The 27,564-nt window shown below is 39.5% G+C and overlaps 1 protein-coding gene across 1 annotated transcript in view; it reads right to left on the bottom strand.

Moving 5' to 3' along the window:
• LOC144963782 (papilin-like) overlaps positions 1-27,564 on the bottom strand; it is a 241,112-nt gene that overhangs the window by 84,945 nt on the left and 128,603 nt on the right. The window contains exon 17 of the mRNA XM_078897749.1: positions 25,981-26,148. Within this exon, the coding sequence (XP_078753875.1) occupies positions 25,981-26,148 (168 nt within the window). The remainder of the gene's footprint in view (positions 1-25,980; positions 26,149-27,564) is intronic.

Here is a 27,564-nt window from a genome sequence, read left to right as displayed (position 1 = left end):
ACGCAGCAAAACAAGAAGTGATGACTCATCACTGAGAAGGTCAAGGTCACAGATGTCGTTGAGTCACCACTTGATTTTGGTTAGGAAATTTCAAGGTCGCGTTTAAAAAGTTTAACGTCCTCGTGTAACCCCATACCATTTTGTCAAAAACTCAACTTGAGACTTCTGAACAGCCTCTTGTTTATAACCGGATGTGCACATTGTGTTTATATCAAACCAGGCTGGATGTGCACCTTGTGTTTATATCAAACAAGACTGGATGTGCACCTTTTGTTTATATCAAACCAGGCTGGATGTGCACATTGTGTTTATATCAAACCTGGCTGAATGTGAACCTTTTGTTTATATCAAACCAGGCTGGATGTGCACCTTGTGTTTATATCAAACCAGGCTGGATGTGCACCTTGTGTTTATATCAAACAAGGCTGGATGTGCACCTTGTGTTTATATCAAACCAGGCTGGATGTGCATCTTGTGTTTATATCAAACTAGGCTGGATGTGCACCTTGTATTTATATCAAACCAGGCTGGATGTGCGCCTTGTGTTTATATCAAACCTGGCTGAATGTGAACCTTTTGTTTATATCAAACCAGGCTGGATGTGCACCTTGTGTTTATATCACACCAGGCTGGATGTGCACCTTATGTTTATATCAAACCAGGCTGGATGTGCACCTTGTGTTTATATCGAACCAGGCTGGATGTGATCCTTGTTTTTATATCAAACCAGGGTGGATGTGCACCTTGTGTTTATACCAAACCTGGCTGAATGTGAACCTTTTGTTTATATCAAACCGGGCTGGATGTGCACCTTGTGTTTATATCAAACCAGACTGGATGTGCACCTTGTTTTTATATCAAACCAGGCTGGATGTGCACCTTGTGTTTATATCGATTGTATAGTTTACAGCTAACTTAAGAAAACTATTTTGACTTATAGAGGATTTTATGATCTGTAGTTTTGCACGCGAAAAGACATTCGCTGAATATCTTCTTGTTGTATAAATCTGTTGTCATGTCAGATAAGCTGTAAATTCAAAACATCCAAACGGGCAACAGGTGGCCAAGGATAAAGTAGCCGTGGGTTTATCTCCCAAGGTTAAGGGTTCTCATCCTATTCTTTCCCGCCTTTCATCATTGCGCCAATGGTCGTCGAGAGGCTGTCATTTTATCTTTTACATTACCCAGTTTTTGTGAGTGGTTGGGTTGAAGGGCAAAGGGGTGGGGGGGGGGGGGGCAAAACACTTAACAGGCAGGTGTCAAGGCCGTTTGTCCCTATCCTAAAATGTATCTTTATTCAGAAGGGTTGAAATCAGGATCAAGAGCTATGCCTTTGGATCACACGTTGGTAATTTGAAAGCATGCAGCTGAACACACACACACACACAAACACACACATTTACACAAACGCAGAGTGAGGGGGGAGAGAGAGAGAAAGAAAGAGAGAGAGAGAGAGAGAGAGAGAGAGAGAGATGGTTCTTTACTCATATTCTCTCACCGTACTCAGGTGTAAAATGAGTACCTGGCAGTGAACAGCTTTGTCTCTGTTCCAAAAAATTGTAATATCGCCTTACAGTTGTGATGACCGTCCTACATGTTAAATGTTGCTGTTGGCCAAGGGGCCCATGCAAAGCACTTTGAGCACGTTGAGTGGATATTGGTCGATATAAAATCTCAAAGCTCAGGACACCACAACCCATAGAAATTCTCCCCTCATTTCCTACTTGTAGCTGTTGATGTTATGCTTTATCCAAAGAACTCACAACATCCGCCAGCAGGATATAACGTGATCATCATCATCATCATCATCATTGTCTTTTTCACCCTGGGTCCGGTCAGGGTTTCGGCCACAGACAGTTTCCATCCCTCTCTATCTTGAGCTAACTTTTTAAAACCCCTTCCATGTCTTATCATTTCTCTGTATATCAGCTTCTTCAACTCTTCTCCATGTTCCCCGTGGCATTCCCCTTGATCGTCGGCCCTGAGGGTTCCAGTCCAATACTTTATCTGTTATAGTGAAGTCATTCTTTCTAAAGATGTGTCTAATCCACCTCCATCGTCTTCTTCCTATTTCCTCTCCCACTGGTTTCTGCTGTGTTCTTTTCCATATTTCTTCGTTTTTAGTCCTGCCCATCCATTTTATTCTGAGTAGCTTACGCATGCACTTGTATACGAAAATCTGTATCCTCCTTATACATGCCTGCGATGCATTCCAAGTTTCCCATCCATACCGTAGGACAGACTTCACGTTTGAGTTGAAATGTCTCAGTTTTAGTCGAAAGTCCAAACTCTATTCCAAGATCTGAATGTAGCCTGTGTAACGTCACAACACACAACACTATCTGTAATCTTAATCATAGTCTGATAAATACAATCTAGTGATTACAACTCATAAAAATTGCTGGCTAAAAACAACAACAAAGAGCTGAGTGACTTCAATCGATTAAATTCCAGTACCTAGGTCATCCCGACATTATACCACTTTGACAAGGATGGTCATTTGACTGGACACTCGTACTGTCGATCTGGCCGGCAAAATTATGACTATTTGACTTAAACCCATACCATCAAATTATTCAAATGAGTTTATCACGTGATGTTTTTCGTCCGCTGAGTGTATGGCGAGATGCCTGTCCATTATAACGATGGGCATAGCCTGCACTGGCTGTTTCAGATACGTGGCTGTATATTTAGTATGTGGGAGAGAAGGTCAGCGAAGTGACCTTGCTGGACAGGGAATCTACGACCTGAGAAGTTCAACTGTGACAGGACTCATTCATTTCCCGTCAAATTGCCGCGTTATTCCCTCTCCATCTCTAGCTTGTCAAAGGTCAAAGGTTAATGAAGTTTGGATAAAAAGAATAAGGGCTCTCAGATGTCATTCCACCAGTGGCTTGATAATATTATTGGATTCAAACCCTAGCCATCGTAAATTTATAGCCTGACACTGACCAAAATATGACGTCAAAGGACAAGTCTTTGGCCACAAAAGAAAACAAATCGTGAGTTGTATTCAACAGTTCAACCAATGGGATCACTAGTTTCCTTGAGCTATCACTAGATGTTGCACAAACCTTTCAAATGACGTCAAACTGTAAGTCCTAGTTGGGTCTTGTGTTAGGCTATAATATTATGTAAACGATGGCTACGTTAAAACTGTCTATAGATAGTTCGAAGATGACGTCACTCAGGCCTTTGTTATTGTTTTTGCCATCCGCGTTTGTGAGTTGTTCTCACTAAACTGTATTAATTAAACTATAACAGTTCATGGTTACACAGAGTTTGTGTGTTGGTCGGTTATACTTCCGGATGGCAATGTTGTGAACTCCTTGGCCAAGCGCATTCTATCTATACATAACATGCCATTTTATAACATACTCACCAATAAATTCGTAATGGAGAGAGACAACCACGCCCCTTGAACTTTAACCCCGGATGTGTCAACTGTCCCAGGCGTTACTCAGTACAAACGACAGTGCTTGTCGAACCAAGCAAACTACAAACATATTATACATTGGTATGCGTATAATACCCCCCCCCCTATTCTACCCGCCAGAAAACACGGAAGAACATGTGTGACCGTACTTTCTCATTACGGGCCGTTTTCAGAATTGTCCCTGAAATTTCCCACGCACCCAGCACAAAAATATTTTTTTTTCTTACTAACAAGAAAAGCAACAAGTACACTCTATACATAATATTACTGTTCAGCAAATTGAGCTCTACATCACAGTGTCCACTTTCATAGCTATAACAAAACATTTTCTTTTATATTATTTGTGGTGCACAAAAGAAATCAGAATGAAATAAATGTTGGTTGCATCGTAACGTTTGTGACGATTTTCGTGTGCATGGTAAGGAGAGGGTTAATGTTTATTGATGCTATGATGCAACCAGCCAAACCAAAGCCAACTCATCAGCCAACCCGGATGTAACGGACCAACACACAAAGCTATGTGTAACATTGGACGTTTAATATATAGTATGCGCTTGGCTAAGAAGCTCATAACATTGCCATCCGGAAGTGTAACGGACCAACACACAAAACTGTGTGTATCCATGAACGTTGATAGACGGGTTAATACCGTTCAGTGAGCATTACTCATAAACGCGGATGGCAAAAAACAATAACAAAGACCTGAGTGACGTCATCTTCGAACTATCTATAGTCTGATTGCTACCATTTAGTGAAAACTACTCATAAAAACTATAACAAAGGTCTGAGTGACGTTAATTGCTTTCCTTCTATAGTGGGATTGAGAGTATATGGTACGAACTTATCACCCAATTGGCGGTTTGAAAATATATAACAAAGAGTAGTGAGCCGTTACGTCATCTTTTCTATGGTTAGTAAACTGTCAGGTATGTTTGTCCGAAGGGTTTGAGGGTGTATCTGATGAGTTGATTTGATTGGTCGAAAATCTACTGGTTCATTCTGTGTTCTCAAACATTGAACAGTATAACTCAATAATAATAATAATAATAATAATAATAATAATAATAATAATAATAATAATAATAATAATAATAATAATAACAGTAATAATAACAATAATAATAATATAATAATAATAATAATAATAATAATAATAATAATAATAATAATAATAATAATAACATAATAATAATAATAATAATAATAATAATAATAATAATAATAATAATAATAATAATAATAATAACAATAATAATAATAATAATAACAATAACAATAATAATAATAATAATAATAATAATAATAATAATAATAATAATATAATAATAATAATAATAATAATAATAATAATAATAATAATAATGATAATGATAATAATAAATAAAAACTTGAACTTTGATATAGAGCATTACCCACTAAACATGTTCACAGCGTTTTACAAGTGGCCTCTGGCCAATGGCAACACTTAACATGTAGGACGAGACATGACGCCTGTTAGGCGATATTACATTTTTTTTCCGACAGACAACGCTGTGAACGGCCAGGTACTCATTTTACACCTGAGTGCGGTCAGAGAATGTGAGTAAAGAGTCTTTTATGAGGACTCAACTGTGCGACGAGCGAGGCTCGAACCCATGACCTTTCAATCCAAAAGCGAAAGCCATACAAGATCACATAGCCGCGCAGAGACATAGACATGAACAATAGGAGACGATGGAATACAAACATCACACACGTGGTGAAAACTAATTAGTAGATCCGTTTGGTGTGTTGCTCTTCTAATTTCACGCTTCCTTCGTTTTGATATAGATAGTATGCGCTTGGCTAAGAAGCTCACAACATTGCCATCCGGAAGTATAACGGATCACAAGAGATGAAGTGAGTGGAAAAGTGCCAGAAGACAATAGAAAATAAAAAATTTTCGCGGCGGTGGTGGAGTTTGAACCCGCGACCTTATTGGTACAACTCCGCCTGGCCGATGAGAGCGTGACTCTCCGTATGAGCTATCCACGAACCCAAAAAAATTCGTATCAAAATCACGTCATTCATTACTAGAGCCCTCTCTCATCGACTACTGGAGATCGCGTCCAACACACACAACCACAGCGAAGTTACCTGGCCAGCAATCTTTATTTTTTTAAATAACGGATAACCACACAAAACGACAATTTCCCAAGAATGTTTATAGCCTGGATATGACAGTTAAGTGAGAATTACTCATAAACGTAGGTGGCAAAAAACAAAAACAAAGACCCGAGTGATGTCAACTTTATTCTATTTATAGAAGGAACGAAATTGACGTCACTCTACTCTTTCTATTGTTTTTAGTCAGCCATTTTAAAGACTATTTCTCACTAAATACTGTAAAAATCAGACGAGAAATGTTCAACGTTAAGCTGTAAACTGTAAACTGAGTGCATTCAATTTCCCCTCAGTTGGTCCCTTGGTTGTCCATAGCAACGTGAGTGCAACTCGCTCGCTTGAATTGCCGAACCGTGAGGAATCCAACGCGAAAGGTTTATATCGGAATGGACACCGAGATAACCACGCCCCTCGGTCAGTCGTCATAATGTAAACAATGGCATTGATTGGTAAACAAAGCAAACTACACATGTTTTACTATTGATGGTATGCGTCTGAGTAAAATACCCACTGTTATACCGCTTGATCAAAAGAACCAACGCTGTTTTCTATGTGAAATGACACACACTCATCCACACATTCAAGCCTTACAGACACCCATAAATGTCATGCACACTCATCCACACATTCAAGCCTTACAGACACCCATAAATGTCATACACACTCATCCACACATTCAAGCCTTACAGACACCCATAAATGTCATACACACTCATCCACACATTCAAGCCTTAGACACCCATAAATGACATCCACACTCATCCACACATTCAAGCCTTACAGACACCCATAAATGACATACACTCATCCACACATTCAAGCCTTACAGACACCCATAAATGACATACACTCATCCACACATTCAAGCCTTACAGACACCCATAAATGACATCCACACTCATCCACACATTCAAGCCTTACAGACACCCATAAATGACATACACTCATCCACACATTCAAGCCTTACAGACACCCATAAATGACATGCACACTCATCCACACATTCAAGCCTTACAGACACCCATAAATGTCATGCACACTCATCCACACATTCAAGCCCCTTACAGACACCCATAAATGTCATACACACTCATCCACACATTCAAGCCTTACAGGCACCCATAAATGACACACACACACACTCGTCCACACATTCAAGTCTTACAGGCACCCATAAATGACATCCACACTCATCCACACATTCAAGCCTTACAGGCATCCATAAATGTCATACACTCATCCACACATTCAAGTCTTACAGGCACCCATAAATGTCATACACTCATCCACACATTCGTGACACACACGCATCCACACATAAATGACACACACTCATCCACACATTCAATTCTTACAGGCACCCATACATGACACACACACACACTCGTCCACACATTCAAGTCTTACAGGCACCCATAAATGTCATACACTCATCCACACATTCATGACACACACTCATCCACACATAAATGACACACACTCATCCACACATTCAAGTCTTACAGGCACCCATACATGACACACATTAACTTTAATCCTTAGTCAATTCATTCTTACAGATACCGAAGTTGCATCCCAACCACCTCAAATTATAGAATGTACCACATTAGATTTTGAAGACAGTATTGTGTGAGGTAACGGCGCTACCTCCGTGCATAATATGATTCTGAAATCAATCACAGAATTTAATGGAGCAACAGTGCGCAAACTACGACGGTAGATCTTCATAAATTGTTATATTAATATCACGTGATATTTCCAAGATTTGTCTAGTTTCTAATGGGAGCGATCTACGAGTATATTCATGTCTTCGTCCGACCAAGTTATCAATCACATGATTTATTGCTGTACAACGATTGGGCAATTCTCAATAAATGTAAACTCGCTGCTTTGTTTATGAAAGTTGTCAACATACCCCCGAGTCACGATGAGCAATATGACCTATTCTGACGTTGGATATTTCAAAAATTGTGAACACTTTTCACTATGTGGTAAATTTGAGCCCATTTTGTAATGTGACCAATGCCTTCGAGCACATGGAAAGGTGATTAAGATCATTCCCATCCTTATCTATGGGTCGTCAATATTATTCCATTCTTCTATGCAAAACATAATTCCCTTGTTAATGCTTCATGCACATCCTGATTATTTCAAATATATATTTGCCCCATACCTGGGAAATAATTCGGAAACCGAAATATGAGCTTTTATATAGCACAATATCCATTAAATGTGCCGAAGCGCTTTACAATGGATTCCAAGCCAACAGCAACAAATAACATGTAGGAGAAACATGGCGCCTGTGGGTGCTGTTTCAATATTTAAATTTCGACAGATTCAATGCTGTTATCGGCCAGATACTCATTTTACACGAGTGTGGTGGGGGAATGGGACTAAAGAGCCTGCCTAAGGAATCAGCGTTGCGCTGCCTAAAGCATGTTCCGCATATGAGCGTCGTTTTCGTAAACCAAAGGCCTGATACAGATCCAAACAAAAATACTTCATAAAAGAAGAAGACGATCACCAAACGGAAGTGAAAAGTGAGTTGTTAGAAGTAGAAGTGCTCAAGGAAACACATGATTCCATTGGCGAGAGCTGTTGATTACAACTCACAATTTAATTAAGTTGTTTGTGTGTTTTTATCCGTTATCTTCGTTTTCTTTTATGACCTAATGTTGAGTTAGTGTCAGACGAAGATCACGATGTGATTATCTACCACGGTCAATAAAGCCAAAAAGCCATATTATTCCATCGACACATTACCACCAACCTCTGTTTTTGTCCTGGCTTCGAAATTTCCTTTCCCCATCCATGTCGTTGTCATCAAACACAACATAACCGGGCTGAGCACCGTCATCGGCAACACGATGAGTTTGACGGACTAACGAACCGGTGTCGTCCAGGTCAGCTCCATGTTCAGCATAAACTCGGCACAAACAGAACACCAAAACACAACACAAAACAAAACAAGACCTCATCCCTGAATGACAAGAATCTAACTGCAAATTTTGTGTGAAAACTGTGATTAGCTCTAGATAGATCTATCTAGGAATAGAATAGATTTAGCCACGTTTTATAGGCCTTACTGTATCATATAAGAAACAGCGATTAAATAATATATAATATATTATTAACGTTGGGCTATGAAGTAGACACGGTGTGTTTCAGAATGACACGGCATAATATTATATGCATTCCTCCAGCAAAGAAATAGAAACGTTACTTTAACACTAGACTATAATATGTGTTCGTCTCGACGCGTACACACACAAACACGCTTTACAATTTACACACCAAAAAGGGGAGACCGTTATCCAGTCTCCTTACTTGGAACATCTTCACAAGAACGACGGTGCACTCGGATAACTTTTTAAACTTAATTTTACCATTCAGTAGCAAAAGCCTAGCTCGCATATTATTATGACAGGATTGGAGTGCTGGCGAAGGAGGAGAGCGATAGATAATAACGACAATAATCATTCACGACGACAATACTACGGTACTCAGGTAAAAATCCATATTAAAAAATTTGGCCAGAAAACTCGCCCTTCAAATATCGATCGATTTAAATAACTCCCATCTTGGCAAAAACCCTCGAACCCGGGACTTGGGCGAAGTCCCGGGTCTGAGGGAGTTTGCCAAGATGGGAGTTATTTAAATCGATCGATATGTGAAGGATGAGTTTTCTGGCCAAATTTTTAAATACGTGTTTTTCTCGAGTACGTCAGAATAAAGCTAGTTGGAAGGTCGGAAAGGGTGGCGGAGGTGGGGGTGAATTGGCGTGAAACAGCACTGTCGGTACCTTGTTGGACGATAGGCTTACTTACAGCACGATTCAGCACCAATAAATTAAAAAAAAACCCTATACTCGCTCGTCTCCACAAGGGACACGGGAATCAAGTCCTTCTCGCACCTTGCGTCCTCATTCATCTCTCGACACGACACGGTGAAGAAAATCGGATGTACTCTGGAAAAACCCATATTTAAATATTTGGCCAGAAAACTCGTCCTTCGAATATCAATCGATTTAAATGACCCTCATCTTGGCAAAAACTCTCAAACCTGGGACTTCGCGAAGTCTTCCTTGAAGTCCCAGGTTTGAGAATTTTTGCCAAGATGAGCGTCATTTAAATCGATCGAGCCTATCTTAAGGACGAGTTTTTCTAGCCATATTTTACACTATGTGTTTTTCCAGAGTACGGCAGAAATATGAATGAGGTGTCTGTGTTGGTATCCACTGGAAAAAGGCACGTATTACAAATATGGGCCAAAAAACGAGTCCTTGAAAAATTAAGGGTTGCTTAAAATGATTCTTATCTTGTCAAAAACTCTCAAACCTGGGACATCAAGGAAGACTTGGCGACGTCCCAGGTTTGAGAGTTTTTGACAAGATGAAGGCCATTTAAATTGATTGATACTTGAAGTGCAGTTTTTTAGGCCAACATTTTAAATACGTTTATTTTAAAAGTGCTTTATGGACCGCGGTAGAGAGAGAGAGAGAGAGAGAGAGAGAGAGAGAGAGAGAGAGAGAGAGAGAGAGAGAGGGAGGGGGGGGGGGTGGAGAGGACCAAACATGAGACACTGTGTGACGGGCTATAATTTCATTCATCAAAACCTGCCGGACCACGTGACAAAACAACGGTTTTAACAATTGGACAGAAAATTTATCCTTCCAAATATCAATACATTAAAATGGCTTCCAGCCTGTCCAAAACTCTCAAGCATCAGACGTCCTTGAAGAGGTCCCAGGTTTGACAGTTTTTGGCGAGATGAGAGGCATTTTAACCAATCGATATTTGAAGGACGAGTTTTTCGGCCAAAATTTGTGATGGGTATTTTGTTCCGGTTTGGTTTTTTTCAGCGTTTGACAGAAAAGCCTACAAGAAGGTGATGAGGCTTTTGTCTTTTTCTATGCCTTTTTAGGTAAGCTGATGAAGCGCAAATATATATATAGTGAAGAAAGAATGCCAGATATGTTTTGCAAAGTATGCTAATAAATCATACTATGATTACATAATAAACACATTATAATGTTTATGAGCACGATAGCCAATCTGGTAAAGCGTCGGGATAAACTAGATCTAGATGGCCAAAAATGGAAATTGGGACAAAATGTTGCAAGTTGGCACAGGTGCCAAGTCTGGTAGCTAATTTGGTGGATTTTATCATTTTGTCTGAGGGTTTTTTGTTTTGTTTTTTGTTGTTTTTTTTTTTCTTTTTTTTCTTTATTCATTTATTTATTTTTTTATTTATTTATTTAATCAATTATTTATTTTATTTTATTTTATTTGTATTTTTATTGTATTGGGGGGGGGGGGGTATTATGTTTCGTTTTGTTTGTTTTCGAATGGGGGCTGGGTTGTGTGTGTGTGTGTGGGGGGGGGGTGTTTGTGTCTGTGTGTGTTGGTGTGTGTTGGGGGGGGGGGTTATGTGTCTGTGTGTGCATGAGTGTGTGTTGCGGGGGGGGGGGGGGGTGGGTTGTGTGTTGTGTGTGTGAGTGTGTGTTGGGTGGGGGGGTTGTGTGTCTGTGTGTGCATGAGTGTGTGTTGGGGGGGGGGGGTTGTGTGTCTGTGGGTGTATGTGTGTGTGTTGGGGGGGGGGGGGGTTGTGTGTCTGTGTGTGTATGTGTGTTGGGGGGGGGTTGTGTGTCTGTGTGTGCATGAGTGTGTCTTGGGGGGGGGGGGTGTCTGTGTGTGTATGTGTGTGTTGGGGGGGTTGTGTGTCTGTGTGTGCATGAGTGTGTGTTGGGGGGGGGGTTGTGTGTCTGTGTGTGTATGGTGTGTGTTTGGGGGGGGGGGTTGTGTGTCTGTGTGTGTATGAGTGTGTGTTGAGGGGGGGGGGGGGGGTATTTTGTTTCGTTTTTGTTTTGTTTTCGAATGGGGGCTGGGTGTGTGTGGGGGGGGGGGGGGGGGGGGGTGTTTGTGTGTCTGTGTGTGTATGAGTGTGTGTTGGGGGGGTGTTTGTGTGTCTGTGTGTGGGGGGGGGGTTGTGTGTATGTGTGTGTGGGGGGGGGGGGTGGGTGTATGTCTGTGTGTGCATGAGTGTGTGTTGGGGGGGGGGGGGTTGTGTGTCTGTGTGTGTATGTGTGTGTGTTGGAGGGGGGGGGTTGTGTGTCTGTGTGTGTATGAGTGTGTGTTGGGGGGGGGGGGGGGATATGCTAATTAGGCGCGACTTCCAAAATATTAGACTTGTAGAAGTAGCTCCTTCGTTTGTAGATCTTTAGGATTCAAAAGTCTGATGTCACGTCTGCCCTGCAACCAGCAGCTTGGTTCTAAACAAAGGAAATTGTTACTTTTTATACTTCATGCTGGCTCAAACTTTTTAAAATGTCATGTGATCAGAAATTATAAAAGTCAAAACATGATCAGATTTATAATGTTTTTCTCCTCTGGATACACTTTTATGATCGTCGGATAAGAATTTCATAAGGACGGAGATGGAGATAATGGCGTACGCCATTGTTCCGATAGTTTAAAACCAGTTACTATGCGTCATTACGAGGGAAATGACGTCACGACTGTTGAACCGTATTATGGGCTTGATTCTACATTGTTAAATGACAATATTATTTCGTGTTGGGTATTTCCATAACAATAATGAGCTCATAACAATTTGGGTTATCAGACCTGGAAAATATAATAATAATAATAATAATAAGAAGAAGAAGAAAGAAGAAGAAGAAGAAGAAGAAGAAGAAGAAGAAGAAGAAGAAGAAGAAGAAGAAGAAGATAGAAGAAGAAGAATGATGATGATGATGATGATGATAATAATAATAATAATAATAATAATACATTATTTATAAATCTCCCACGGCTCGTGAAGACCAGCTCTAGGTGCACATTGGATTTTGTTCAACAATTCCACAATATTTTGGGCATGTCGATCCTCCCCCATACCAACGATTCATTTTCATGCAGATCTTACCGGTAAGTCGGAATTGAAATGAAATTCCCAAGGTTGTGGAAATTACTACCACTTGAGATACGTTCTTCGTCTTCACTAGAGGAATTCAAGCGTCGATTGAAGACATTCTTATTCCGACAGGCTTTCTTTTGATTATGTGTATAATTAGCGTTGTTCGTGTACTGTGTTAGGGCTTAATGATTAAGTTAATCTAAGTTATGCGCCCAGAGCCCTCCTGATGAAGGGATGTTTGGCGCACTATAAATCTATACCATTATTATTATTATTATTATTATTAAGTCATCTCATCTCGAAGTCATTCTGGAACTCTCCGGTTTGGAGTTTCAAAGGTCCTCAGTGCTGCTGCCTGGCCTTGAAGCGTGAATTGGAACTGGAAGGGGTTCCAAAACACAACAGACGGAGTAGGTATATAGAGCAATTTTTAAAACAACGTGCTCATAGCGATTTTCAATTTGATAAGTGGAAGGTAGAATCGACTCATAACGGTTGGACCCAAAGGGCAGTGAGTTAACACTCCGCCACACCAGGGTTGACATAGAGGGTTTACCGTAAAGACTGTTTGGGATCCATATGAATATTCGTTGTCAACAGACTCATGTCACGCATGACTGATCTCCACACGAATTCTATCATACTATTTTCATTCTGTCTCCCCTTGAGTTCACTGGACCGTGAAATTGTTTAACAAAAACCAAAACATTTAATGAGAGCCCAGAAGGATTTGACATGAAACGTCTGCAGACTATCACTCATTCATAGAACCAATAATAATAATAACAATAATAATAATAATAATAATAATAATAATAATAATAATAATAATAATAATAATAATAATAATAATAATAATAAATAGTAATAATAATGATAATAATAGTGATAATAATAATAATAAACAACAACAACAACAACAACAACAACAAACAACAACAACAACAACAACAATAATAATAATAATAATAATAATAATATAATATATAATCATCATATCATCATCATCATCATCATCATCATCATCATTATAATAATAATAACAATAATAATAATAATAACAATATAATAATAATAATAATATATAAAAATTTAATAATAAGAAGAAGAAGAAGAAGAAGAAGAAGAAGAAGAAGAAGAAGAAGAAGAAGAAGAAGAAGAAGAAGAAGAAGAAGAAGAAGAAGAAGAAGAAGAAGAAGAAGAAGGAGATGATGATGATTGTGATGATGATGATGATGATGATAATGATGACGATAATGATGATCATGATGATGATGATGATGATGATGATGATGATGATGATGATGATGATGATGATAATGATAAAGATGATGATGGTGATGATGATGATGACGGCGAGGAGGAGTAAGAGGAAGAGGCGGAGGAGGAGGAGAATAAAATTTAAAGTGAAGAACATAAGGAAGCGAAAAAAGGGGGGAATTGAGAGAGAGAGAGAGAGAGAGAGAGAGAGAGAGAGAGAGAGAGAGAGAGAGAGAGAGAGCGAGAGAGAGAGAGAGAGGGGGAGAGAGAGAGAGAGAGAGAGAGCGAGAGAGAGAGAGAGAGAGAGAGGGTGGAAAAAATGACGTGCACATATTTGAAGGTCTGATTGTGGAAGGTAATTGTGGGCCTGATTGAACTGTGTTGTAATGAACGTTGTCATCGTCATTTGGCTGGAGAGATGGATTTGCATTACAACAATGAGCCCATTTCAATTTAGGCCACCAGACCTGAAAATAAGTAGACGTCCAGGGCGACACTATCTTTAAAAAGGGCGAAAAAGAACGAAAGAAAAAAAGGTAAACAAACAAATAAAATTGTTAAAAAGAAAGAAAGAAAGTGTTGGTGGGCGGTGGTTGGTGTTGGGAACGGGTGAGACATCAAAGTCACACGATCACGTGGGAAATGCCTGGGATCGTCTCGTTGTTTGTTTACCAGACATTACCTAGTATAGACCATAGAACTCACAGGTATGTATGTATTTGTGAGGCCATGTCGTCTTCTATGACACTCTCCTTCGGATCGGAAGGTCCTAGGTTCGAGTCACGAGCGGCGCATAGTTGAGTCCTTGGAAAAGGCTTATTACTCACATTCTCTCACCGTACTTAGGTGTAAAATGATTATCTGGCCGTTAACAGCTTTCTCTCGATCCGAAAAAAAACCCATTGTAAATATGCTGAACAGGCGCCATGTCTCGTCCTACTTGTTGTTGACAAGGGACCCCTTGCAAAGCGCGTTGAGCACATTTCAGGAAATTAAAGCTCAAGAATGTTTGTATGCAAATCCCCTGTAGCTGCTCTGTCTTACTCCAAATTATGTCAAGTATTTCAACATTTGGCCAGAAAAATCGTCCTTCTATCCATCGATTCAAATGAATCCTCAACTCTGAGACTTCGTGAAGTCTTCCTTGCCGTCCCAGGTTTGAGAGGGTTTGTTTTTGTTTGTTTGTTTGTTTGTTTCCCTCCCTCCAAGACGGGGATCATTTCATATCAATCCAATCTATTTTTGGCCTGGGTGTGTGTGTGTGGGGGGGGGGGGGGGGGGGGGGGGGGGGGTTGTTATTGTTTTTGTTTTGTTTTTTTTTTTCTTTTTTGTTGTTGTTTTGTTTTGTTTTAGTGTGTTTTGCTTTAATTTTATTTTGGTTGTTTATTTGTTTGTTTGTTTGTTTTGTTTTTGTTTTTGTTTTTGTTTTTTTTTCCCCGTTTTTTTTCCTAACAGTACCTGCATTAATAGTGTTAAACACAATTGGAAAACAATGAATATGGGTGAGAATATGTGAGGGGAAATGGGGTTTTGGGACGGTGGGGGGGGGGGGGGGGGATACAAAAGATAAAACGAAATTGACGTCACTCAGCTTAATAGCCAGCCATTTTGATGATTAGTTCTCACTAAATTCTTCAATTGGACTATAGATAGTTCGAAGATGACGTCACTCGGGTCTTGGTTATTGTTTTTTGCCATCCGCGTTTATGATTAATGCTCACTGAACTGTTTTAACCAGACTATAATCATTCATCGATACACACAGTTTTGTGTGTCGGTCCGTTATACTTCCGGATGGCAATGTTATGAGCTTCTTAGCCAAGCGCATATTATCTATAAACGTTTATGGTCACACATAGTTTTGTTTCTGGTACGTTATATGTGGCTGGCGGGTGTTATGAGTAATTTTGAAATATACACATAACATCAAATGATAGAAGGAAGTTGACGTTACGCAGGTTTTTATTATTGTGTGTTTGTTTGTTTTTTGTTTTTTGTTTTTTGTTTGATTGTTTGTTGTTTTTTTTTTTTTGTTTTTTTTTTTGGTTTTGTTTTGCATCCACGTTTATGAGTAATTGGATTCAATAGTCTGATGTCACGTCTCCCAGCAACGGCGGCCATCGTGGTTCTAAACAAAGAAAATTGGTACTTTTTATTCTTCATGCTGGCAAGAACGTTTCATATGTCTTGTGATCAGAATGTGTAAAAGTCAAAACAAGATCAGATTTATAATTTTTTTCCCCTCTGGATACGCTTTTATGCTCGTCGGAGAATTATGCCATAAGGGCGTCCGCCACTGTTCCGATAGTTTAGAGCCAGTTACTAATTTTACCATGCGTCATTACGAGGGAAATGACGTTACGACTATTGAAGCGTAGTCGCACTAAACTGTATCAACCAGCCTATAGATAGTATGTGCTTGGCTAAGAAGCTCATAATATTGCCATCCGGAAGTATAACGGACCAACACACAAAACTGTATGTATCCATGAACGTTTATAGTCGTTCGGGTTAATACAGTTCAGTGAGCATTACTCATAAACGCGGATGGCAAAATACAATAACAAAGACCTGAGTGACGTCATCTTCGAACTATCTATTGTATACGATTGGCTAAGGAGCTCACAACATTGCCATCCGGAAGTATAACGGACCAACACACAAAACTATGTGTTACCTTGAACGTTTATAGTCTGGTTAATACAGCTTAGTGAGAATTACTCAAAGACGCGGATGGCAACAACCAATAACAAAGACCTGAGTGGATGGGAGTGTTGTGAGTTAGTTAGCCAGGCGCATACTCTCTATAGATAGAACGAAGATGACGTCACCCAGGCCTTTGTTATTTGTTTTTTTTTTTTTTTTTTTTGTTTTTGTTTTTTTTTTTTTTTTTTTTGCCATCCACATTTTTGAGTAATTTTCACTAAACTGTATTTACCAGAGTATAAACGACCAAGATTACACATAGTTTTGTGTGTTGGTCCGTTATACTTCCGGATGGCAATGTTGTGAACTTCTGAGCCAAGCGCATACGATCTATACGGGTGTTTGTGTTTGTGTGTGTTTGTGTATGTGTGTTTGTCTATGTGTGTTTGTGTATGTGTGTGTGTTTGCGTGTACGCCCATATCCTAGGACCACCATAGCTTTCCCCATTGTTCATGAAGCCAATGAAAGGCTTTGAGCGATCCCGGGTAAATGTCAGTATGAACAGACCTGACGGGCGTGTCGAGTGTTTGGATGGTGACCATGAGAGGGAACTCAGAACAGGTAACTGTCAGGAATCGACAGACAGGTAATAAAACAAAAGCCTCGTGTATCTCGGCAGGAAAGGTAAACAGACGTTGTTGGCCAGGTAAATACACAGGTAAGCCAGGTAAACACAAGTCTATACACGCGAGGGGTAACTCATTTCAGTGTGTCACTGGAGGACACGGGTTTGAGCTTTCGTCTTCTCATCGACTGACAGCAGCCGTAGCCTTCGTAAACTCATAGCCTGACACTGACCTAAAAATCAGGCCAAAATACAAAACCATTGTCTCACCAAATCGTGAGTTGTCTACAACAGTTCAACCAATGGGGTTGTTTGTTTCCTTCAGCACCATATCGTGAGTTGTCTTCAACAGTTCAACCAATGGAGTTGTTTGTTTCCTTCAGCACCATATCGTGAGTTGTATTCAACAGTTCAACCAATGGAGTTGTTTGTTTCCTTCAGCACCATATCGTGAGTTGTATTCAACAGTTCAACCAATGGAGTTGTTTGTTTCCTTCAGCACCATATCGTGAGTTGTCTTCAACAGTTCAACCAATGGGGTTGTTTGTTTCCTTCAGCACCATATCGTGAGTTGTCTTCAACAGTTCAACCAATGGGGTTGTTTGTTTCCTTCAGCACCATATCGTGAGTTGTCTTCAACAGTTCAACCAATGGAGTTGTTTGTTTCCTTCAGCACCATATCGTGAGTTGTCTTCAACAGTTCAACCAATGGGGTTGTTTGTTTCCTTCAGCACCATATCGTGAGTTGTATTCAACAGTTCAACCAATGGAGTTGTTTTTTCCTTCAGCACCATATCGTGAGTTGTATTCAACAGTTCAACCAATGGAGTTGTTTGTTTCCTTCAGCACCATATCGTGAGTTGTATTCAACAGTTCAACCAATGGGGTTGTTTGTTTCCTTCAGCACGACTAAGCACAACTCACTCGGTGGGACACTGAACTAATAACGACTTGTCAAATTACATGTCCTGGTTTTCAGACGACCGATTCTATGCGTTTAGTTAAAATACTCAAAACACCTGCCAGCCAGATATTACATACCAACACACAAAACGCTGTGTGCGACAATAAACGTGTATAGATAGAATGCGCTTGGCCAAGGAGTTCACAACATTGCCATCCGGAAGTATAACGGACCAACACACAAACTCTGTGTAACCATGAACGTTTATAGTCAGGTTAATACAGTTTAGTGAGAACAACTCACAAACGCGGATGGCAAAAACAATAACAAAGGCCTGGGTGACGTCATCTGCATACTATCTATAGTCTGGTTGATTGAATAGAGGGAGAGCTAATCATTAAAGTGTCTGTCTAAAAACAAAAACAAAGAGCTGAACGTCAAATCTGTTCCTTCTACAGATAGTATGAAGTTGACGTCACTCAGATCTTTATTATTGCTTTTTGCCATCCGAGCTTATGAGTAATTTTCATAAACTGTCTTGACCAGACTATATATTATACGTTCGAAGTTACACATATTTTTGTGTGTTGGTCCGTTATATTTCCGGATGGTAATGTTGTGAGTGGCAAGTGCAGCTCTGTGGTCTCGTGGTATGACACTCGCTTTCGGATCGAAAGGTTCTGGGTTCGAGCCTCGTTCGGCGCATAGTTGAGTCCTTGGAAAAGGTTCTTTACTCATATTCTCTCACCGTACTCATGTGTATAATGAGTACATGGCCGTCAACAGCGTTGTCTGTCGAAAAAAAATTGTAATATCGTCTAACAGGCGTCATGTCTCGTTCTGTATGTTACATGGTGGTCAGGGACCCTTTGTAAAGCACTTTGGGCACGTTAAGTGGATATTGCGCTATATAATAGCTCAATGTATATTTTTCTTTTTTGAATCGTAGATTTCGCGAAGTTAATGATAGCTAAGGTCGGAGCGTAGCTTTTGTATACTCAACGCCTGACCGTAGCCATCGTAAAGTTATAGCCTGACACTGACCATATAATGACGTCAAAAGACAAGTCCTTAGCCACGCAAGAAAAGAAACCGTGAGTTGTATTCAATAGTTCAACCAATGGGATCCGTTATTTTCTTGACCACTGCTAAAGACAATTCACTTGGCGGTCCACAGACCAAAATATGATGCCAAAACATGGGTCTCAATGGGTCTTACCGTCGCCATCGTTAAGTTATAGCCTGACACTGAAACCCAAAACGACTGGCATTTTGACGTCATTATTTGTTTTTTTGCACCGCCAAGTGAGTTGTCGTTAGTAGTGCTCATGGAAACAAGTGGTCCCATTGGTTAAACTATTGAATACAACTCCCGATTTGTTTTCTTTTGTGGCCAAAGACTGGTATTTTGACGTCATTTTTTTTATCAGTGTCAGGCTATAAGTTAACGATGGCTATGGTCCTAGTGTCAGGCTATAAACAAACGATGGCTACGGTCCTAGTGTCAGGCTATAAGTTAACGATGGCTATGGTCCTAGTGTCAGGCTATAAGTTAACGATGGCTATGGTCCTAGTGTCAGGCTATAAGTTAACGGTGGCTACGGTCCTAGTGTCAGGCTATAAGTTAACGATGGCTACGGTACTAGTGTCAGCCCGTAGCCATCGCCAACTTATAGCCTGACTTAGATTTTGACGTCATTTTAAATGTTTGTGCAGCGCCTAGTGAGTTGTCGTTATTGGTGCTCAAGGGAACAAGTGATCCCATTGGTTGAACTGTTGAAACAACTTACCGGTTTAATTTCTTTTGTGGCCAAAGACTTGTCTTTTGATCTCATTATTTGGTCAGTGTCAGGCTATGAATTTACGATGGTTACGGTCTGGCTGCAAGTTAACTGTAAGCTCGATACGTCACAAACATGACGTTATAATACAAGACAATGATCACCACAAGAAAGGTAACAATGAATTGCATCCCACAGTTCAACGAATGGGATTATTCTTTGTCTCAATCACCAACAACATTCAGACAGACACTTATTCCTTGTATCAATCACCAACAACATTCAGACAGACACTTATTCCTTGTCTCAATCACCAACAACATTCAGACAGACACTTATTCCTTGTATCAATCACCAACAACATTCTGACAGACACTTATTCCTTGTCTCAATCACCAACAACATTCAGACAGACACTTATTCCTTGTATCAATCACCAACAACATTCAGACAGACACTTATTCCTTGTCTCAATCACCAACAACATTCTGACAGACACTTATTTCGTGTCTCAATCACCAACAACATTCTGAAAGACACTTATTCCTTGTCTCAATCATCAACAACATTCTGACAGACACTTATTCCTTGTATCAATCATCAACAACATTCTGACAGACACTTATTCCTTGTATCAATCACCAACAACATTCTGACAGACACTTATTCCTTGTCTCAATCACCAACAACTTTCTGACAGACTCTTCTTCCTTGTCTCAATCACCAACAACATTCAGACAGACACTTATTCCTTGTCTCAATCACCAACAACATTCTGACAGAGACAGACACTTATTCCGTGTCTCAATCACCAACAACTTTCTGACAGACTCTTCTTCCTTGTCTCAATCACCAACAACATTCAGACAGACACTTATTCCTTGTCTCAATCACCAAAAACATTCTGACAGACACTTATTCCTTGTCTCAATCACCAACAACATTTAGACAGACACTTATTCCTTGTCTCAATCACCAACAACATTCAGACAGACAATTATTCCTTGTCTCAATCACCAACAATATTCAGACAGACAATTATTCCTTGTCTCAATCACCAAAAACATTCAGACAGACACCTATTCCTTGTCTCAATCACCAACAACATTCAGACAGACAATTATTCCTTGTCTCAATCACCAACAACATTCTGACAGACACCTATTCCTTGTCTCAATCACCAACAACATTCTGACAGACACTTATTCCTTGTACCAATCACCAACAACATTCATACAGACACTTATTCCTTGTCTCAATCACCAACAACATTTAGACAGACACTTATTCCTTGTCTCAATCACCAACAACATTCAGACAGACAATTATTCCTTGTCTCAATCACCAACAATATTCAGACAGACAATTATTCCTTGTCTCAATCACCAAAAACATTCAGACAGACACCTATTCCTTGTCTCAATCACCAACAACATTCAGACAGACAATTATTCCTTGTCTCAATCACCAACAACATTCTGACAGACACCTATTCCTTGTCTCAATCACCAACAACATTCTGACATTCCTTGTCTCAATCACCAACAACATTCAGACAGACACTTATTCCTTGTCTCAATCACCAACAACATTCTGACAGACACTTATTCCTTGTCTCAATCACCAACACATTCAGACAGACAATTATTCCTTGTATCAATCACCAACAACATTCAGACAGACACTTATTCATTGTCTCAATCACCAACAACATTCAGACAGACACTTATTCCTTGTATCAATCACCAACAACATTCAGACAGACACTTATTCCTTGTCTCAATCACCAACAACATTCAGACAGACACTTATTCCTTGTGTCAATCGCCAACAACATTCAGACAGACACTTATTTCTTGTATCAATCACCAACAACATTCTGACAGACACTTATTCCTTGTCTCAATCACCAACAACATTCAGACAGACACTTATTCCTTGTCTCAATCACCAACAACATTCAGACAGACACCTATTCCTGGTCCCAATCACCAACAACATTCAGACAGACACTTATTCCTTGTACCAATCACCAACAACATTCATACAGACACTTATTCCTTGTCTCAATCACCAACAACATTCAGACAGACACTTATTTCTTGTCTCAATCACCAACAACATTCTGACAGACACCTATTCCTTGTCTCAATCACCAACAACATTCTGACATTCCTTGTCTCAATCACCAACAACATTCAGACAGACACTTATTCCTTGTCTCAATCACCAACAACATTCTGACAGACACTTATTCCTTGTCTCAATCACCAACACATTCAGACAGACAATTATTCCTTGTATCAATCACCAACAACATTCAGACAGACACTTATTCATTGTCTCAATCACCAACAACATTCAGACAGACACTTATTCCTTGTATCAATCACCAACAACATTCAGACAGACACTTATTCCTTGTCTCAATCACCAACAACATTCAGACAGACACTTATTCCTTGTGTCAATCGCCAACAACATTCAGACAGACACTTATTTCTTGTATCAATCACCAACAACATTCTGACAGACACTTATTCCTTGTCTCAATCACCAACAACATTCAGACAGACACTTATTCCTTGTCTCAATCACCAACAACATTCAGACAGACACCTATTCCTTGTACCAATCACCAACAACATTCATACAGACACTTATTCCTTGTCTCAATCACCAACAACATTCAGACAGACACTTATTTCTTGTCTCAATCACCAACAACATTCAGACAGACTCTGGAAAAAACAATTTAAACAACAAACAAAAATCCCCAGAAAACTCTTTCTGAAATATCAACGAAAATGCCTCACATTATCAAATACACTCCAAATGTAGGGGGCAGCATGGCTCAGCGGTACGGTCTTTGCTTCGTACCCGAAAGGGTAAAGAGTTCGATCACCCGCCGCTGCGTTGGTGGCCTTGAGCAAGTCACCTCGCCCTAGCTCAATTTGCGGCCCTGCTATGCGACTAGACCAGGTATTCCAATCTGCCCTTGGAATAGACCCTGGAGACAAATTTCCCCTTGGGGTTGAATTAAAGGGATTTTATCTTATTTTTATCTATTTCCAATGAAGTCCCAGGTGTGACACCTTATCACTAGGTGAAGGTCATTGTCATCCATCCAGATTGGATATCCAAGATTCTGGCCAATATTTGAATAACGTTTTATGTCCAAATTCCGGTAGAATGACGTCATGGTCATTTTCTTTAGAAAATGTTTTGTCATGTATTGTTGTATTGTGACGTCATATTCACCGAAGCATCAGGCTATGACGAGTGTAGCAAGGTTTAGGATTTTGTGACATTATTTTTAACCCCATCACCCGCTTTTCCTTTCTCTCTGTGACTACAGAAGAATTTTCCTGCAGTCAGGGAATAGGATGATGATGATGATGATGATGATGATGATGATGATGATGATGATGATGATGATGAGAACGAGGAGGAGGAGAAGGAGGAGGAAGATGATGATGATAATGATGATGATGATGATGATGATGATGATGATGATGATGATGATGATGATGATGATGATGATGATGACGATGAGCAGGAGGAGGAGGAGGAAGAGGAGGAGGAGGAGGAGGAGAAAACGACCAGTGTGGCAAAAGTTCATGAGTTGTGGCCAAAGCTTCTTTGGTTTCGCGGTAGGTAATTCCAAGGGAGGTAAGCAAACAAAATACTGAGAGTGATATAAATGTTCTAATTGCCTCCCTTGTATTTGACAATCCCGACACTTGATATTATCTCCTGAGTTATCGTATTTAGGTCAGTTGACCTAAAATCGAGTCGGTCGAGTTTGTTCCAAAATCATTGAAAGTGTGCACGTAACCAGCCGTTTGAGGACTAACAATGCGTAAATCATAAGGACGCAAAACTATTTCAATGGCAGAATAGGATGTTTAGGCAGATTATTAGGATAACGGGACGTAAAAGTTCCAGGATGGATGATCTTTATTGACGATCAGCATTTATTTAGACTCGAAAATAAGATGCCATCACTCTGACACCAGAAGATTAAGTAAACAAGGTATGTATCCAGTCCTCCGTTAACACTTCCCATGAAATTGGAACCAATTTTTAGACATCGCATCAAGAAAGACTGGGAAAGATTGACAGAAAAAGACAGACAGACAAAATATATCTGTCTATTTGTCACTCACTATCCGTCTTTCTGTCTATCTCTTTATGTCCGTATTTCTCTGTCTGTCTGCCTCTTTATGTCCATATTTCTCTGTCTGTCTATCTCTTTATGTCCGTATTTCTCTGTATGTCTATCTCTTTATGTCCATATTTCTCTGTCTGTCTGCCTCTTTATGTCCGTATTTCTCTGTCTGTCTGCCTCTTTATGTCCGTATTTCTCTGTCTGTCTATCTCTTTATGTCCGTATTTCTCTGTCTGCCTCTTTATGTCCGTATTTCTCTGTCTGTCTATCTCTTTATGTCCGTATTTCTCTGTCTGTCTATCTCTTTATGTCCGTATTTCTCTGTCTGCCTCTTTATGTCCGTATTTCTCTGTCTGTCTGTCTCTTTATGTCCGTATGTCTCTGTCTGTCTGCCTCTTTATGTCCGTATTTCTCTGTCTGTCTGTCTCTTTATGTCCGTATGTCTCTGTCTGACTGTCTCTCGCTGACTGTTTCAGACAGACACAGACACAGACACACAAAGATAGAATTAAAAACGTTTGTCCAACTATATAAATCTGTCATAAGACGTTGTCTAGAGTATGGAAAGAGTATTTACGAGTCCCTAATTTAAGCGACAGTCTGTTAACATTGAGAACGTACAAAAAACGCGCAACGAGACTTTTGCCTGACATTCGACATCTATCCCATTTCGAAAGATTAAAGTATCTTAAATTTGCCTTCAATAAATATCGTAGAATATGATGTTATCTTATTCATATAAATAGACTCGTACATGGTTCTTACAATACAGATTATAATGATTAAAAAAAAAAAAACAAATATTCGCAGGTTACAAACACAAGAGGAGATAAGTTAAATATTTTAGTTGAAAGACGTAATTCGTCTATAAGGAAATATATGTAATTCAAAGGACTGTGACAATGTGGATGAATGTTAAGTTTGAGACAAAACATTCTTATTTAATTAATATTCTAAAGAATGCCATTGATCAAGAACTTAACAAGATATCACTTGATTTTGATACTCTTGAACGTATAAAGGTGGACATGTCAAATAAATGTAAATGGAGAGAATTATATTAGGAATATTGACTATGATATTTGTGTAGCTATTAGATATTCAATAATTTGAAATTGTGATTCTTTACCCAACATTGTCAAATGAAAAATGAATATTGTAATTTTGAAAATTTGAATCTATGCACGAACGTTTCACAGAGCATTTTAAGGTCTGTTACGATTGGCTCTATAAACGACACTACACGATTCCAGCAATGACAACAAGAAAATAGAAATACGAGTACATTCAAAACTTAAAACTTTAAGTGTCACTTTTTACATTTTTAACACAGGACAAGTGGTCATAAAAACACGTAATAGGCAGTTGCCATGGCAACGACTCCATGCAATCAAACGATCACAAGCACCCAATCTGCTCAACGTTTTGAAATCAAGATAGCTAAAGCTTATTTTCGCTCTTTTTTACAATCACTTAATATATGTTCATCAAAACACAATTTATTATCAAAGATGATCCCCAAGTCCCTTTCTGAGCATGTAGATGGCATAACAGTCATATTATTGTCACCTATGTAATAGGAGAATAAAGGGTTAGACCTACCAATGTGCAGCGCTCTTCATTTAGTAATATTGAAATAAAGCTGCCAATTTTCAGACCGATTCTGTAATGAAATGAAATCATTCTGTAAAATATCTTTATCTAATGTTGGTGCTTCAATGTTGAGTACGGTGGGGGCTGCCTGAAACATGGGGTCGTTAAAACACTAACGAAAAGTTGATAATTGGAACGGCCTCGGATGGGACCACTACAGATAATGGACGTTTCGGATACAAACCTCGGTCAGCACAACAATAAACAAATGAACGTGGATACTACATAAAATGGTTTGGTTGCTAATGTTTTTTTTTGTTCTAAGGATTGTGTATATCTCACTAAATAAAGTTTGATGCTTGACCAAAAAAAAAAAAACAACAAAAAAAAACCCCAACAAAACAACAAAAAACAAACAAACCACACACAAAAACAAAAACAAAAACACATACAGATAGATAGAGACAGACACACAAACAGACACACAACATGTATAGTGTACTCACTGGTATGCATACATCGGCTGGTACAAGACTGTCTGTCTTCAAAGCGATTCTCGTTGCCGCCACAACTTCCGTACCAAAACCTCTGGCACCGTCTCTCCTTGGCATTGTAGAACCATCGGACCGTGTAGTTACTGCAGCCACCTCTGTCCTTGGCCATCTCACACAAGTCTGAAAACACAGGAGTCTCAAAGTCAGGCCTTTGGACTAGATTGGAAGGTGCGGGGATAGGGGCAGACTTGACCGGCTGCGGGACTTCCGGTGGTTTGGGGTCAGGTGGGTTACAGATCCGACGACACCTGGTCATGGATTCGAACCTGTTACTGTTTCCCCCACAACCGCCGAACCAAAATCGACGACAAGAGTTTGAACGCTTGTCGAAAAAATATTTTAATTGATAATTATCGCAGCGTCCGGACTCCATGTGGTGAAAACATCGAGGGTGTTTGGTCACCTTGACCTCCGCACTGGAAGACATCAGCATTGAACACAACATGAGTGGAATCACAATTGGATGGAATCGTTTGGAATAAATTATGGAAAAACTGAAAAAAGGAAATGGCGTCCTGGTGGTCGTCATGGCGACGGGGAGACGTGTGGGTCAATCTTAAATCCTAAATTACGATTCTGTATCAAGAAAAGATAACTCTATCCAACAAGTTCTCCATTTTTGGGTGACAGTTTTAATCCTTCAGTCAGAGAATTCCTTCATTCCATTTCAACATAACTTATAATTGGGAATTCCCGAAAACTTTGAACACGCGTCAAACAGAGGCAGGGAAATGACATAATTTAAAAAAGCAACCATCAACTCGTTGCATTTATGTCTGAAGGAAATATATCCACAGGTTTTGAAATATTTGAAACAAAAACACATTGCATGATTTCTCTTTAATCCACGTACACATACAAATATGGACATGCATGTTTTATAACACGCTCCCCCCCCCCCCGCCCCACCCACGCACCCATCCACCCACCTAACCCCCTTAAGACAAAACAAAACGAAATAAAACAAAGCAAAACAAAGAAAATATTAATAAATAGATAAATAAATAAATACTTAGATAAATAAATAAATAAATAAATAAATCCCAAAAAGTACATAGCTTCAAGTCTGATTATGGGTTTGTTTTAAAATTGTCATGGAGTATATTTTTGTTGGTTTGAATGTATTTCCATGACAACGACAAGACTATAACAAATTGGGTTACCGGACCTGTAAATATGTACGTGTTGGTTTGAATGTATTTCCTTGATTACGATTAAATTTTCTGTCTAGAAACCATCCCAGCAAATTACTGTTTTGAGGCCACGGGTCACATATTTTGTGTTTTCAAAAATAACAATGAATTTGGGTTATAAAGCCTGTAAATGTGTACACATTGGTTTGGGAGTATTACAACAATGTGACCATAACTATTTGGGTTAGCAGACCTGTAGATATGTACACGTTGCTTTGAGAGTACAGATTATCTCCATTTCAACAGTGAGACCACAACAACCTGCATTAATTGGCAGGTCTGACAATCGCACGCAATCCTGGCCTTGATTTAACATCACCATTGCGCTATTAGACGTGTAAAT

The sequence above is a fragment of the Berghia stephanieae genome, chromosome 1, assembly GCF_034508935.2.
Source record: "Berghia stephanieae isolate SIO BIC M18660-M18661 chromosome 1, UCSD_Bste_1.3, whole genome shotgun sequence".
NCBI lineage: Eukaryota > Metazoa > Mollusca > Gastropoda > Nudibranchia > Aeolidiidae > Berghia > Berghia stephanieae.
The sequence above is the reverse complement of the archived record's forward strand: the minus strand, read 5'-3'. Positions and strand labels throughout refer to the sequence as shown.